Here is a 17,220-nt window from a genome sequence, read left to right on the forward strand (position 1 = left end):
ATGTGCCTGCCCTTCTCAAACACTCTACCCACAGCCTCTACCACAGCTCCAGGATGCCAGTTTTGTTTGTGGCTTAAACAAGGGAGAAATGTTGGAGATTTAATGACAATAGAAGCATTTTCTAAGAGAAATTCTGATGTTTACACTCTTCTTCAGAAACACTTAGTTTTAAGGCTTTTGTTTGTTTGTTTTATTAAAGAATTATTTATTTTATGTATGTGAGTACACTGTAGCTGTCCTCAGGCACACCAGAAGAGGGCGTCAGATCCCATTGCAGATGGTTGTGGGCCACCATGTGGTTGCTGGGAATTGAACTCAGGACCTCTGGAAGAGCAGTCAGTGCTCTTAATGGCTGAGTCATCTCTTCAGTCCTGTCTTGTTTGTTTTAAGATAGGTTCTCATTATGCAGCCCAGGTTAGCCCCAAATTCACAGAAAACTGCCAGTGTCTACCTTTTGAGTGCTGTGTTTAAAAGTGTAGGACAGACTAGTTTTTAGTCTTAATATGCTTGGAACAAGAGGGCTTAGGACAACCCACCATGTTGGGGTTGAATAAGCCATGTATTGTCATCCAGGACTGGAAACATGCAATTACTGATAGAATATAGAATAGTTTATGATCAGGTTTCCAGGAGAGAAGCAATGGCTGAGGGCCAGGATGTAAGCTACTTCCCAAACCTGCACTGTTCTCTTGTCTTCTTCTCAGCCTCTTGAACTTCTTCCCTGGGCAGCATTTTAAAAAGACAGGCTCAAACAGGAGGCCTGGAAAGTGCTGCTCACTCCATCTTGACCCAAGAATGGTCTTGTAACAACGAATTACATACCAGAGTTCAGGAGGTCAGTGAAGATGTTTTCTTTTCATTCTAAGCAGCTAGGTGACAGGGAAATAGTTTAGTCAGTAAAGTTTTAAGACTGGAGTTTGATCCACAGAAGCCAAGTTAGCAAGCCAGGCTTGTGTTTGTAATCCCCAGACAGAAGGTCCCTAGGGCTCGAAGGGCAGCCAGCCTATCCTGCTTGGTGAGCTCCAGAGCCAGTAAACAACCTTGTCTCAAAACCAAAGGTAGACAGCATCTGAGAAGTAATGCCAATGTCTGCAGACGTGCAACGGCACACACGCACACGAGCACGTGCCTGGATTACTCCAGAATTACTAGAAAAGTAACATTACATTATGAGCCAGATGAGAATAACCCCACCCACAGAACTGCCACATCTCAATAAAAAGAACCCAGACCCTGTAGCTTGTCCACTGTCTAGATTTACCTCCTGTTCTCCACAGTCAGTCAAACTGCTATTCACATCTTTTAAGATTGAATTGTTTCCAAGAATAGCTAACCTCTTTCTGGGAAGAGTTCCAGCATCTTCAAAGTACAGAGCATCTCAGAGTACCCATGTATGAATGGCCTAACCGTCTCCAGATGGAAGTTCCCGGTAGCCTGGTTATTCTGCTCACAGGCCTTCCAGAGTTAGCTTATTGGGAACTGATCTATTGTCCACTGGACTTCAGAAAATGAGAGTCTCTTTAGTGCCTATAAACTACATCGGGATCTTTCAGGAAAATGGAAAACCTTTTCCCAGTTGTGGCTGGCAGAGGCAAACTTTTGAGTCCTTCTCTGACTCTCTTGCATTCTTCTTTCTCTGATTTTTTTCTTAAAAAACAAAACTACACGTTTCTACAATTAGCCTGCATGATTAGCAACTAAATGAGCCACTAAGTGCTGCTCATCTGAATCAGCTGGACCTCTGAGAGAACCACTGTGCCACCATAACTCTGCAATGCATTTCCCGAAATGGTTAAGAACTGGTTCCTCTCTGCAGCTTCCTCTCCGGAAATTTGTGTAGAGGACCAACTTCCAAGTCCACCAACTTGTCAAAGTATAAAATCAAACCTGAACAAGGCTGGCTATGTAGCTACTTAGCTCACTGCAGAGCACTTGCCTACCATGTACCAGGTCCTGGGTTCCTGCCCCAATTTTCCAACTCAGCCCCTGAAAGACATCAACACACTGACTGGCATGCTCACAAACCAAATGTTATTCAGCATTGCTAGGAATGAAAAGGATGCTCCCAGGAACTCCCTCATCAAGTCATGCTAAGCCAGGCACACAAGAGCATGTGTTATAAGACTGCACAGCCTGAAGTTCTGGGGGGAGAGGTGACAGGGAAGAGGACAGGTGAGGTCTTACGAGGGTGGTGAGGATGTTTTAGACCTGGTGGGGTTGGAGGTGTAGTTCAGTGGTAGGGTACGGGCCTTGGGCTTGTAACGATGCATTTGCTAAAAGTTGTTAAACACATGGATGGTCCTTATGGTATAAAAACTATATGCCCCCAAAAGTATTTTTTAAAAGCCAAATAAAACTGGGTGTGGTGGCAGAGGTGGAGGCTGAAAATAGGAAGGGAAGGAATTCGAAGTGGCCCTTAGCTACATAGAATGCTAAGGTCAGCCTGGGCTATGTGAGACATTTGTTCGTTCGTTCGTTTGTTTGTTTGTTCGTGCATTCGTTTGTTTGTTTGTTTGAGACAAGGTTTCTTTGTATAGACCAGGTTGACCTGGAACTCACTCTGTATACCAGGCTGGCGTCGAACTCAGAGATCCACCTGCCTCTGCCAACTGGGTGCTGGGATTAAAGGTTTGTGCCACCACTGCCCCTTTAAGGAAAGAAAAAAAAGGACGGAAGGAAGAGAGGAGACAGGATAAAGGGAGGGAGAAAAGTATTTTTTGTTTTTTTTTTTTTTTGTTTTTTTTTTTTTTTGTTTTTCGAGACAGGGTTTCTCTGTGTAGCCCTGGCTGTCCTGGAACTCCTCTGTAGACCAGGCTGGCCTCAAACTCAGAAATCCGCCTGCCTCTGCCTCCCAAGTGCTGGGATCAAAGGCGTGTGCCACCACCGCCTGGCTTGCTTGTATTTTTGAGACAGGGACTTTTAAATAGCTTAGACTTGGCTCAAACTGCTCCTTAGTTAAGCTGGTCTTAAACTGTCAGCAATCCTCCTGTCTCAGCCTCTGTAGTGTTAGAATTATAGGCATGTACCACTGCAAAGGAACTGAATGTGGGACCCACACATGCTAGGCAAGGTCTGTACTCCCCACTTCTTTAAAACAAATCTTTTTAATGTGTCTAGCTATGAAGGGGATGTAGCAGGTCTTGTGGGAACATTTAGCAAGAACATTGGGCAGAGAATGCCACTGGAGAAGGGAACATCTAAGCTATAGACGTGAATTAACTAGGCGAGGAAAAGGGGAAGGAGAGGAGGAGCTAGCTAGGAAACTGTGGGTAAAAGCCAAATTGGTTTTTTTTTTGTTGTTGTTTTTTTTTTTGTTTTGTTTTGTTTTGTTTTGTTTTGTTTTTAAATAGGAACATGTCACGAATCTGTGTGTCATCCTTCAGCAGGGGAATTGCTAATCTTCACCTCATTCCATTTTAGTATTCGTGAGGCCAAGGAAAGCAGAGCCACTGAGCTATTAAACCTGGGCCCCTGCCCTGGAATTTGGCCTGTGTAGAGGACTAAGAAGGCTAGGAGGGCTTCAGACAGAGGAAAGGTAACTCTGGCTAAAGATTAGATAGAGAGGGCAGGGACGGATGCAGAACTGTAGTGGAAGAAATGGCTAGACACGCCTGGGGTCAGAGGGAAGAGTCTCATTCACTGTTCAGAGAGAGCTTAAAACCAGGTCTGTCACTGCAGGCCTGTAACCACAGTTACTTGAGAGGTAGAGGCAGGAGGATGGCAAGTTCTAGGCCTGCTTGGGCTACAGTTGAATCTTAGGCCAGCCTGGACAACAGTAACGAGGCCCTGTTTCAAAAGGATATAGCCCAGTGTCGAACTAAATGTTATATGTTCTAGCATGTTCAAAGTCTTGGGTTCAATGCCCAGGACTACAAAAAGCAAAAAGAAGAGATAATCAAGGAAGGAGGGGACAGGCAAGTCCCCAAACTATCTCAGGTCAATTAGGCATAGTGACACATACTTTTCTAGAAGGTTGGCACAGCAAAATGGCAAGCTGAAGACTAGCCTGAACAACTTGGTGAAAACCTGTTTATCTCTGCCTCTCTCTCTCTCTCTCTCTCTCTCTCTCTCTCTCTCTTTTCTCAACAAGCTAAGATTATGGCTCAGAGGTAAAGCATTTGCTTAGCAGGTATGAAGCCTTTGGGTTTGCTTACAAGGGGAAAAAAAACCCACTCATTTTAAGTTCAGATCTTCTGAAATCTGAATTTTAAAAGCAGCAGCCTGTTGCAAAATATTTGATCACATTGTGAACTGGAAAGACCTTGCTGTGGTGTGGCTCAGCCCTAGCACACACCTTTGTTCCAAGAGCTAAGTAAAAGTCAGCCCTAGGTCAAAAGGCAGAGCAAGCAACCAGCGGGCAGGGAGTGAACTTAAGCAAACAGAAAGAAGGGTCTTTGGATTGAAGGTTGTTTAAGACAGTGTGGAGAAGGAGGTGGAGAAGAAAGAAGAGAAGAAGGAGGAGAAGGAAGAAGAGGAGGAAGATGATGAGGACGAGGAGGAAGAGGATGAGGAAGAGAAGGAGGAGGAAGAAGAGGAGGAGGATAAAGGAGGAGGAGGAGAATAAGGAGGAGGAAGAGGAGGGGGAGGAGAGGAGGAGGAGGATGAAGAAGGAGAAGGAAGATGAGAGGAAGAAGGAGAGGAGGAGGAGGAGGAAGAGGAGGATGAAGAAGGAGGAGGAAGAGGAGAGGAAGAAGGAGAGGAGGAGGAGGAGGAGGAAGAGGAGGAAGTAGAGGTGGTGGTAAAGGTGGTGGTGGTGGTGGTGGTTAGCTGGGTGCTTTTTCTCTGCCTCTCTGAGCTAGCAGGCCTTCATCACAATGTCTAACTCCAGAATCTTCAATTGGTAAATTGAACATCTGGGAATTTTGTTTTATAAAACAACAGTAGCCTGTTAAGTTCCTGTTTCTGCTGCAAAGGGGATTCCCACAGCCAGGAAAGTTTTAACAAACAATAATCCATATCATTCATTCATTCATTCATTCAGTGTCTGAACAAGCATTAGAACAGAGTAAGACAACTCAAAGCTCTCCTGAAATATGGCTGCCCTACCTGATGATGGCCCAGGCTGAAATAAAGTCAACATTTCTCCCGTAACAAAAACAGGAGAAAGCAACTCATAAAGGGTGAACACAGTAACACAAGACAACATAACAGAGATATTCAACATTGGTTTTCTGCCCCTGTGGCATTAGTAGTCAGCAAGTGTAGCTACAGTTTCTGGTAGAAACACAGGGTCTCACAGTGTAGCTCTAGCTGGCCTGGAACTTACTATGTAGACTAGACCTTGAGATCACAGAGATGATTGGCCTGTCTGCACCACCATGCCCAGAAACATGGTAGAACTTTAGTGTATTAATTTCCTAGGGTGGTTACAACAAATCGCCACAGGCTGAGCACTTTAAAAAAAAAAACCATAATCAGGGCAGTGGTGGCACACGCCTTTAATCCCAGCACTTGGGAAGCAGAGGCAGGTGGATTTCTGAGTTCGAGGCCAGCCTGGTCTACAGGGTGAGTTCCAGGACAGCTAGGGCTACACAGAGAAACTCTGTCTCAAAATAAATAAATAAATAAATAAAAATAAATAAATACATAAATAAATTTAAAAACCCCATAAACATCTCTTCCTGTCCTGGCCGCCATTGGAGAGCAGCAGCTCTTGCCCTGCGCTACCCCACGGCCCTAGGCTTCAACAAGGACCACAAAATGGCCTAGACACAGCCGGTGCCATGGGCACCTCACCAAACACACCAAGTTTGTGCGGGACATGATCCGGGAGGTGTGCGGCTTCGTGCCTTACGAGCAGTGTGCCATGGAGTTGCTCAAAATGTCCAAGAACAAGCATGCACTCAAGTTCATCAAGAAGAGGGTGTGCATACATCCAAGCCAAGAGAAAGTGGGAGGAGCTGAGCACCGAGCTGGCTGCCATGAGGAAGGTGGCCAAGAAGGATTGATGAACCCTCCCCCAATGAAAGATCATTGTTCTTATTAAAAACAAAACAAAATCCAGACATTAATTTTCTCACGCCTCTGTAATTCCACAGTTTCAGATCGCCATTGGTATTACTGCATTCCTTACCAGGCTTGGAGGAAGCTTTCTAGCATCTTCTAGTTTTGGGAGGGTCATTAGTTTGGGGTTTCATCTTTTTGGGGTGCTAGAGATTGAACTGAAGCCTTACACATGAGAAGCCACTGAGTCACTCTTAGTATCTTCATTTGGTTTTAGCTTGGGGCTGCAGAACTATTTTGGCCTCTGTTTCTTCATATGGCCTTCTCCTCCAATGCCTGTCTTTCTCTTTTATCTCTTAGAAAGACACATGTTATTGGGTTTAGCACCATCTGCTGAAAGTGCAGTGATGTCATCTCAAGACTCTTAATTCTATCTACAAATAGGCTTTCTCTAAGATTATGTTCACAGGCATCAGGAGTTAGGACAGATGTTTCTTAGGGTGGCCGGCAATGGTCTTTATTTTATTTGAATTAGCTAACAAAGTAGCAGGTTTCATTAAGGAATCTTTATACTTACCTGTTTTAGTTATCGTCCCCCCCCCATCTCCTTGACTCTCATCCCAGTGGATGGACCCTCCCTTCCTCCCCAATAGTCCTCCATCTGCCTTCATGCCATATGGGTTTTATTACCTTCCCCTCCTCTAAGACCTCCCCCTCCCCTTCATAGGTCTCTTTTCTAGTTTCCCAGCCTCTAAACCCTTTCTCTCCCACAGTCTGGATGCTTTTGTTTGGTTGGGTTTGTTTTTGTCAGAAAGTGCTTGCTATACAACCCAGCCAGAGTGGCCTTAAACTCATCAGCCTTTTGCCTCAGCTTCCCAAGTGCTGGGATTATAGGAAGAACACAGGTTTTTGTTGTTGTGTTTGTTTTTGTTTGGTTGGTTTTTGTCTCTCTGTGTAGCCCCGGCTTGCCTGGAACTCACAGAAATCTTCCTGCCTCGGTTTCTAGAGTGCTAGGATTAAAAGTGTGTGCCACCACACCCAGCTGATTTTTGTTTGGTTTTGTTTTTGAGACAGGGTTTCTCTGTGTAACCCTGGCTGTCCTGAAATTCCCTCTGTAGACCAGGCTGGTCTCGAATCCACAGAAATCCACCTGCCTCTGCCTCCTGAGTGCTGGGATTAAAGGCGAGCGCCAACACTGACCAGTACCCAGCTGATGTTTAAGATATTATTTTTCATCATGTGTATTTGAATCTGTGTGTGGGTATGCACATGCATGTACATATATGTATATGTCCGAGGAGGTGAGAGATGTCAGTTCGTCCTGGATCTAGAGTCATAGGTGACTGTGTGCCATCTCTCCTGGGTGTTTGGAATTGAACTCTAGTCTTTTGGAATAGCGGCAAATACTCTTAACTGATGAGCCAGCTCCCTGAATTTTTTTAATAGTTACATTAATAGATCAAAAGGATAGGCTTCATTATGGCGTCCTCATTCATATAGATCATATTCATCCTCATATTTCCCTCTCCCGTCTCTCTGGTTCCCTTTCTCTTTTCAAAGAGTTCCCTAGAAGTGAAGTGTTTTATGATTTGAAATTTAACCCATTAAAATGAGCAATTTAAAACTATCAAACAGGTCTGTATGAAGCTCCTATCCACAGTGATGTATATGTATTTAGAAGGTGTTTTAAATATAGAGTTGAAAACTGATAGGGTACTTGCCTGGTTAAAAAACAAACAAACAAACAAACCAAGGCCTTGGATTCAACCCCTATTAGACAAATAAATAAATATATAATAAAATAGAAATAAGCTCTTCATTCAATGCATATGGTCTATGTGTGTTGTGATCAAATCCATCCCCTCCCTCCTTCAAATGCCTCCCCTGTCCCTCCTACCACTTTTCCCTGTCTCAATACCACAACAAGAAACAAAACAAAAAGAGGACTTTTTTGGCCTTACATTTCTAAAAGAAAACATTCAGAAATGGCACATACAAGAAATTCAAATCATCTGAAAAAAAAAAAACCTCACCAAAACAAACAAACAAACAAAAACAAAAAACAAATCAAAACAAGCAAACAAACAAACAAAAACAGCAGAAGAAAGGCCTCTTCCTTCGTATCCAACCCAGTATAGTGGAGCCTCTGATAGTGTTCACCAAGGAGCCCTTCATCCACGCAATGATTTCATATTTCATGCATTTTATTTGAACGGTGCCGATTTCATTAACTTCCAGATGACTCATTTAAAAAACGTCTGGTTGTCACTGTTCCCGCCTGCGTGGGCCATGTGCTGCCTTCCTGCTGACATCACTGGAAATCTTGAGCCCGAACCAAAGCTGCCCTGTGCCTCCATGACCTTTCTCCACAATGCACAGTGAGGCTGGACTCCTCAAAGCTCAGAATATTTACGTCTCTGACCCCGTGGAGATTCATAAATGCCCTACAGCGGGCCCACAGGAAATTAAGACATATTCAGGCGCTCCAAAACTTCCTCAGGGCAGGTGAGATGGCTCCACAGGCAAAGGTCCTTAGAGCCAAGCCTGACATTTTAATTCAATCCTCAGAACACACATGGGAGGAGAGAACTGTCTCTTACAAACCAGCCTCTGACCATCACACTCCTGTTCTGGTATATTACAAGCCCACGCACGCACACTCCCATTCACACAAAATGGACAAAAGTTTTCAAAGCTTTCCTAATCTGCTTCAGATTTCACGAAACCCCGTGTCTGTTTTAGCAAGAAGGCCAGCAGGGTAGAGGGAGCCTGCCACAGTCTGACTCAGAAGGCCAGGAGATCATGGAGAAGCCACCTGGGAGAGTCTTACCTGGATGGCCATGTCTGCATTGGTTCCTATGGGATCTGCAGTCACATCATCCCCCTGCAGCAGCACAGTAGACCACCCAGATGCTGGAAAAGGAAACAGAAAAAAAAGAAAGGGGATTTGAGCCAAGTGGATTTGTCCCATCTGATGGAAAGCTGCATAGCTGTCCTTTGGCAGATTAAAACCCCACGTGACTTGTAAGGGAAACAAGTGGTAACTAACACATGGCCTCTGATCTATCTGGTGGTTACTGGTTACTGAGAAGGCTTACTTGCCACGGTTTGGTCAGTTAGCATGTCCTTTGGTTTTAATTAATGCCCAGCTTTGGAGTCCCAGTCAAGCCTTGCGTTCCCCCCTTGTTTGAGACAGGGTCTTTCTTGGGTAGCTCAGGCTCTCCTGAAACTTGAAAGAAGTAGGGAAAAAACGTGGAGAAGATCCCCAGGGATACAAAAAAGGACTTTCGAGAATACCAATGTCTACAAATCAGTGTTATCATGAGGTGTCATGATGATATTTGTCTCTTAGTCTCAAAACTGCACAGAGATCTGTTCTACGCCACTCTCTTGTGTGGTGTTGTCTGGTAAAAATGAATGAGGTCCCACATTTAGGAGTCGGGGTGGGGAGAAGATAGTAGCCATGCATACATAGGAATTCTCCAAGAATGTAGACTTTGAGGAAAACCTTGTGTTAACAATGTCAGAGAAGGTGTTAGGCGCACTCTACACATAAGAGGGTTACAGGCCAACTTTATTTGAACTGTAAAGAAAAGGGCAAGCTGTCGTGTTGAGGACTCAAAGATGTAAGACAACTGGCTGGGTTTTTGTTTGTTTGTTTGTTTGTTTTATTTTTTGTTTTTGAGGATGTTTATCCAGCTAAACACGCCATTTCCATTTTCAAAATGGTGATTGCTCCCCTGCCATTGTTTAAATGTAGCATAGCTTCACTGGTTAGATTGCTTTTGTGTATATGTATCAAAGCATCACTGGTTAGATTGCTTATCTGCAAGTCCTTCAGCTCCAGAATGCTGCCAGTCCTCTGCTTGCCCGTCAAGTTCCAGAGGAGACTTTCCATTCCACTAAGATCCATGATTTACTATTGCAAAGACACTTAAACAGCTCGGATGTGGAATGTTAAAAGACATTCCAGACAGACACTCTGCTATTATTAGTTACAAGAGTACAATCTCCTTTTTTATGAGGAAAATAATCCGAATAATTTAAGTCCTGAATTCTATTATATATGCATTCACCCACAAACATTGTACTATTACATAAAGTGACCCTTGCTTTGGCTGTTTGAGATAGGGCCTCATAGATAATTCATGCTTGTCTAAAATTCACTGTGTAAACTAAACTGATCTCAACTAAGGTTGAAGCAATCCTCCTGCCTCAACCTCTGAGTATTAGCATGAGCCAGTAGGCCCATCTCCATAGAGTACTTTTTTTTTCTGTTTTGCTTTTAAAATTATTTTGTTTATTTATGAGTGTGTGTATGGGAGGAGGGCCTGTCCAAAGTGGCCGGAAGAAGGCTTTGGATACCCTGGCGCTGGAGTTTCAGGGGGTCATGAGCTACTGGACAGGAATACTAAGATTTAAACTCTTGTCTTCCGAAAGAACAGCAAATACTCTTAACCACTGGGCCACCTTTTCAGCTTTTGTTTGTTTGGTGTTTGAGCTGAGTCTTCTGGAACTCAACTTTGCCCTTTAACTCATACATAGGTCATAGCTAGGATGACCTTGAATTCCTGATCTCTGGCTTTTACCACCCAAGTGCTAGGATTACCACCACACCCAGCATCCATAACATGCTTTTAAGTAATAACTTTCCTTCACACTGCCCTTTCTCTGCTTAGCTCCACCCCTCATGCTTCCTCCACCTGCCCCCGCCCCCCCATAGTGCTGAGGGAACACAGGCCAGAGCCTCATGCTAGCCAGACACTATTAACGTGTCATCTCTCCAATTCCTATTCATAACCTCTCTGAAAAGTGAAACAATATTTGATATTACTTCTAGAATCTCTAGAAACACTTTCACATTATTTATTCCATGTTTTGAAGATCAGATGAAACAAACCTTCAGGAAAAAAAAGCACCATCTCCCTCCCAGCAACAGAAAGTTTTCATTTCCTTGTTGTTAAGAGTCACCGAGAGCTGTCATCCTGTAGCTAAGTATACCGATAAACACTCCAGCAGGGACAGTTTCAGAAAGGTGTCTCATGCATAAATAAATCAATGGTTGTGGCTGCTTTTTAAATTGCTTTTGTGGCATCTTCTGACCTAGCTACAGTCAGACGAGGAAGTCTCTTAATCTGAGTTCTAGTTCTCAGCCACCGACCTTCCTACCTGCACACGCAGGCTAGGTTTGACTAATACACATGCTGTTGATTACACTGTTGAGCAGCGTGTGTGAGCTCAACTGAAATGAGACAATCAAGCTTGGGAGAAGCCAGGGACTCCCAGGGTGATCTGTTGAGAGAGGAATCTGGGCTGGGAGCAGGTCTTCACAAGGCTCGACTGAGTATAGTAACCCACAGACAAAGCAAAGATGGCACAGCAGTGAAGGAGGTCTGAGGGTATAGCAGCTTAGGGCATTCTGAGGATAAATTTGGGGTGACTTCATTTGGATCATTGTTATTACAAACATGAGAAGAGGGATGGAAGATGGCTCAGACACACAGGAGCTGAGACTGACTATGGGGACATGAGAGTAATATCTCCATTGTTACCCTCAGTGGAGATGTCACTTAGGATGTTTGAGGGTGCAGGTAATAGATTACTAAGCAGAGGCTTTAAAAAGAGAAGATCGAGCCAGGCACAGTGGTGGCACATGCCTTTAATCCCAGCTCTAAGAAAGAGGAGGCAAGGGGATCTCTGTGAGTTTGAGGTCAGCATGGCCTACATAGTGAGTTCTAAGCCAGCCAGGGATATATAGTAAGACCCCTCAAACAAAACAGCAGCAGCAGCAGCAGCAGCAGCAGCAGCAGCAGCAGCAGCAGCAGCAGCAGCAGCAACAACAACAACAACAGAAGATTCGTTGGTGCAACAAAAGTTTCAAGCCAGGATGGCATTAGAGGTGGCTGACATTCTGGCCTTATCACCTCTGTCAAGCTCTGTAATTCTCTTGACCTTCCTCTCTGTTCCTAAAATGGTCACAGGAATTCCACAAGTCATGAAAATGTCCTGAAATGAAAAAGGGGAGGAATTTCCCTCCTTAATTTTTAAATTGATTTTTAAAAACATTTTGGTTATTGTTGTGTTAGAAGTGTAGTTCGTGTCTGCACAGACCACACTAGGCCAAACCAGTTCCACGTGTCGAGGTTTATTGTAGGAGGAAAGGGCAAAGGTGGCAGAGAAGAAGTCGTCTGGGGGTGGGGAAGAGGTCAGAAGGGTCTGCCTATTTAGTTGGATGGTGATATAGCAGCTCACAGGTAAAGGTGGGAGGTGAGTCATGTGGATTCTGGGAATGTTTAGTGATTGCCTTGGCAACGGATGTTCAGGTCGCTGTGTCCTAGGTGTGATGTCACTGGGTTTGGGGATGATCCTGATACCAACAGTTATTGTTCCTTTAAGTAGCCCAGGTAGACCTTGAACTTAAGATCCTCCCGAGTGTTGAAACACAGGCCTGCACCACCATACCCAGCTTCTATTCACCCTTTTATTTATTGATTATTATTATTATTATTATTATTATTATTATTATTATTATTATTATTTTGGAACAAGGTTTCTTTGTGTAGCTTTTGCTGTCCTAGAACTAACTGTAGTTGAGACTGGCCTCGAACTCATAGAGGTCTGTCTGCCTCTGCCTCCGGAGTGTTGAAACTAAAAGTGTGCGCCACCACAACCCAGCTTCCACTCACTTTTTTATAAGAGTAAAAAAAAAAACCAGCTAGTCGTGGTTGCACATCCTAGCACTTGGGAGGCAGAGGCAAGTGGATCACTGTGAGTTCAAGGCTATCGTAAGTTCTAGGATAGCCAGGACTGTTACACAGAGATAAAAAATAAAAACAAAACAAAACGAAAAACAACAACAAAAACCCTTCTCTCAGAGCAATCCCCACTCCCAGATGATTCTCAAACTCTCATTGGTAAAAATGCAATGTGAGTCTATTCCTAGCCCAGTCATGGAAAAGAGACAAGATTTATCAAAACTCTACCACATCCACCTCCTGGTATGGAGATGTTCTCAGCACATGGCTACTACATCAAATGTGCAAAATGGGGTTCTGGCCAGCAAGAAGGAAGGGGTTTGTTTTGTTTTTGTTTTGAGGCAGGGTCTCTCTGTGTAACAGTTCTGGCTATCCTGGAACTTACTATGTACACACTGGCCTTGAACTCACAGTGAGTTCTTGCTGACCAGATGACAGATGAGCAACCAATACCATCTGTCACAAGATGACCAGCACAGAGGTCACTAAGTAGGTAGACATGCACATCTGAATGCATGAATCCTCACGCCCTTGGCACTCAGCCTTCTAAGACCAAATCCTTTTTGGCAATATCCAACTTCAGCCCTAGAATGATGTCTTCATCTCCGTCCTCACTGGGAGTCGGTAACTGAAGTTCCTGATGAGGTCACACTTATGTTGACGACTCTGCAGACTGGTTGGCTGATCAGAGCTAATTGTAGTAATCGGGTTGCAAATCCAGGAATCTTTAGTCTTCTCAATAGACATGTGTTACGCACCTCTGTGCCTGACTTAATATTCTTTGTCTGTGAGGTAAAACTTTTTGTCTGTATTAACTGAAACACCGTTAGTTCTCCCCGGCCCCACAGCTGGGCGTCTCACCAAATACCACCCAATGTCGCAGAGATACCATTTCTGTAAGCTGTCTACTTCTTGTCCCCTCCACTGTGTTTATAGATGTTTTATGCCTGGCTCTTACCATGTGATCATAACAGTTCCTGTAACTGCTTCCATGGTGAGCCATGTCATTCAGGGCGTGCTGAGTCTGTGTTCCTAGGTCACAGCCACTCGTCTGGCTCAGGATGCAGTATCTATTATTCTTTTTGAAACAAGACTTGTATTTTGCACTGGCAGAACTTAGTTATGACCTTTATCCCCATTTATGGGAACATGGGTAGGGAAAGAAAATGTATGCCTAACATTCTTTGCTGTCAAGGTTGCCTCATTGACCCCTATCAATTAGCTTAAAAAGCACCTATGGGCGGGTACTGGACCTAATATACACTTAGTTTTATCCTAATGAGAAGTGCTGATTTGGGATAGTCAGTGTGAGGGAACAGAAAATTGGCAGCATGAGAAAGAGAAAGAGGGATGATGCTACAGGTAGGAGGGCCAGGACACGGACACACAGTCCCATGTCTTAGTGGATGCATTCTAGGACAAGTAATGACACACTGGGGTTGGTCCCATGCTCCAGGGCTGAGAAAGGACCCTCAGATGGGAACTCCATGGAGACACTGTCATCAGATATAAATCACCTGTCAGGAGAGTGAGCCCCTGAGTGCTTTGAGGATAGAACCTAACACCAGCCCTATCCCTGAATGATACAGTGAATCCAGCACCCAACAGAAGCTCATTAGCTACAGCCCACATTGAATGAGACCCAAAGAGGCCTCGAGGTCGCAGAATGGTTTTGTTGTTGTTCCGCTGCAAAGTCACCTGATGAGCCCTCAGCTTCTGCATCGCCTTCTCCATGGTGACAGTCTCACCCCTGCACAAGGTCATGTTTGTCAGACAACTGGTGTGAACTGAGGGCAAGTTGAGCCACAAACAGTATGGATAATAAAGGTCCCCTAATGATGGCTTGTGAAGCTGGGATAATAGAAAGAGTACAGGGGACAGTAGAAGGCCCTTGAGTGCTACAGAGAACTGCTTTTGTTGGCTGGGACTTTCTGTTTTTTTTCTCTCCATGGCTTCAGACCTTATCCACTGAAGTTCTCCTCCTCCTTATCAACCCATTGACCTTAGCAGCCATGGAGCTGTGGGGAGTGTAGAGTTAGGCCTCTGAACTCTGCATCTGAGGAGACAAGAGCCTACCCACAAGAAGTGCCGAAATGCTCTGAGAATTCTCTCTCCCCTACTGCAGGCTTATCCCTGGAGCACAAAATCTATCAATCCTGGCAGAAGATTAGCTCATTGTGAAGTCCTTGTATTCAGCCACAGTGAAAAGACTGGGGTTTGGGGGCTGTGTCCCACTGTCTTCGTTCTCATCCTAACCCAAGCCTCTGTGTGAAAGCCTCACAATCCAGACCTGACCAATTTATCTTCCTCTTAATTGCCTCTGGCTCATAAGATGTCAAAAACATCTCTATTCCTGGAGTAGTTCTCAGCTGGGCAGCTACAAAAAAATATTAACGGAACTTCGGAACAATGATTTCGCTTTAAACAGACGTCTTGCCCTCGGAAGCCTCTCCCGGAGATAGGCTGATGGGGCCTGCCTCCTCTGGGTGGGAAGCTCTGCCCAGGGTTTGGAGGAGGAGGGGAGGATGTCACCCACCCAGCCCAACCTACTCCAGGTAGTGTCTCATCCTTCCTGAGGCCCAGCTTTCTCCTGCTTGAGGCAGATGAGCATAGCAGACCCCGAGAGAGCCTCCTGCAGAAGCAATGGAGGCAGGGGACCTCCTCCTCTAGGACACTATCAAGTGGAGGGTTCACAAGGACAGCAGAAAGCCCCACCTTCTGAATGACTAAGGATTTTCCTCTAACTGGCCCAGAGGTTGCTGCATCTCCTATTTAACCTTTCTAATCTCCCTGAATGGGGGACGTCTACCCAGAGGCCTCTGAGGAGGCTATGGTGGCTCACATCTGTGATCCCAGCATGTGAGGGCTGAGGCAGAAAGAAAGGCTGTGAGTTCTAGGCCAGCTTGAGCTACAGAGTGTTTGAAAACAACAAAAATATTTATTTCCCCCACAAACTAAAAACCTAAAACAAAGCAAAATAAACAACCAAAGAAAAGTAACAGCTTACCAAGTTGCTGAGAGGTCTCAGGCCTATACAGAGCACTAGCTGAAGTGTCCAATATTTCACAGAGGACCTGGCTGCCTGGTTCTCCCAGCATCCCTCAGTCCCTTCCTGTTAGGGAGTATGGCTGGCATGCCATGCCCCCTACCCTAACCGTCCTCAACCCTGGGCTAGGCTGCTTTTCCCTTAGCTACTTTTCCATATACAATCTGACATTTTGGTTACCTGCCCCTTTTGTCTACATTGTTAACCTCCTGGTTTTACCCTCCTCAGTTTCCTCACATGGCCCAGCTCAGGGTAGTGTTCACTCTGGACCCTTCTAGATGCCTCTGGCTATGTTTTCTCTCATATCTACAATAAACCTTTTTCACTTTCCCTAGACTGTGTGGATGAGTGTTTTACCTGTGTATATGTGCAACCACCTGTGCACTATGGCATGGAGGTCAGAGAAAGCATCAGATCATCTGGAACTGGAATTACAGATGTTTGCAAACCACCTTGTGGAGGCTGGCAACCAAACTCAGGTCCTCTGCAAGAGGACACTGGGCTGGTCCCAAACTCATGGAGATCCTCCTGCCTCAGCCTCTTATGGAATCAACATTTGAATGGAAGCCCACAAGCCCACAGGCTGTTTGCTATCCTGTGAGCTTTAACAAAACAAAACAAAACAAAACACCCCCAAAAACAAAAAAACCCCAAAACAACAACAAAAATCTCACCAAAAACCAACTAACCAAAAAAAGCCTAACGATGAATGTTTTGTTTATAATTAGAGATAGGGACAAGATTCTTGAGGAGGTGATGGAAAAGAAGATCCAAGGACAGGAAATCCCTAGGGCTTTCACAGTGGCTCTTAACCCAATTCTCAGAGCCAAGCTCAAAGGAAAATGTTATTGTTGCTTTAATCACATCTTCATTTACTAAGTAACTACTGCTTGCAGAGAATTTAGTAATCCATCCTGCAAGCAAAGAAGGCTCCCTGGTGTGGCTTTCAGTCCAGCAGGGAAACCAAAAGAATCAATATGCAATCAGTCTTTTAATTGTTAAAATACAAGTACTCCTCAGCTGGGCTTCAGGCAAGGGCAAACTGTAGCACAGAAGACTACTAATCAAGTCTAGTTGGGAGACAAAAAACATAAGAAACAAATATACATAGTTACCAATTAGATTGCTACTGTGAATAGAAAAGGTTTCAACACTGCCAGGCTGGCCTCAGACTAGGCCCATGCAATTCAACAGATGTTCACCTGGGGCTTAGGTGATGCTCTGTGGCAACCAGGATCCAAACAGAAATCCTTTAAAAATAAAAAAAGCTTCAGAAAACTACATGTGAGGGTGGCATGCCCTTAATCCTAGTTCATAGTGACAGTCAGACACCTTAAACTGGCTATTTAGCCAGACTAATCTGGACTACTGGAGAGTTCCTGGCTACTGAGCGATGGTCTCACAATACAAGTTGATGGTACCTGAGAAATGAAAATGTTAGGTTGTCCTTTGGCCTATACTCTCTCTCCTCACCCC

General features: G+C 44.6%; 1 protein-coding gene and 1 pseudogene across 6 annotated transcripts in view; one reads left to right on the forward strand and one right to left on the reverse strand.

Moving 5' to 3' along the window:
- The window catches only part of Palm2akap2 (PALM2 and AKAP2 fusion), a 422,795-nt gene that overhangs the window by 104,822 nt on the left and 300,753 nt on the right, over nt 1–17,220 (reverse strand). For all 6 annotated transcript variants that reach the window (XM_034502158.2, XM_076934918.1, XM_076934917.1 and 3 more), the window contains one exon: nt 8,774–8,856. In XM_034502158.2, coding sequence (XP_034358049.1) covers nt 8,774–8,856 — 83 coding nt within the window. The remainder of the gene's footprint in view (nt 1–8,773; nt 8,857–17,220) is intronic.
- Nucleotides 2,265–5,948, forward strand: LOC117708356 (large ribosomal subunit protein eL36 pseudogene; annotated as a pseudogene).

This window comes from Arvicanthis niloticus, chromosome 5, assembly GCF_011762505.2.
Source record: "Arvicanthis niloticus isolate mArvNil1 chromosome 5, mArvNil1.pat.X, whole genome shotgun sequence".
Lineage (NCBI taxonomy): Eukaryota > Metazoa > Chordata > Mammalia > Rodentia > Muridae > Arvicanthis > Arvicanthis niloticus.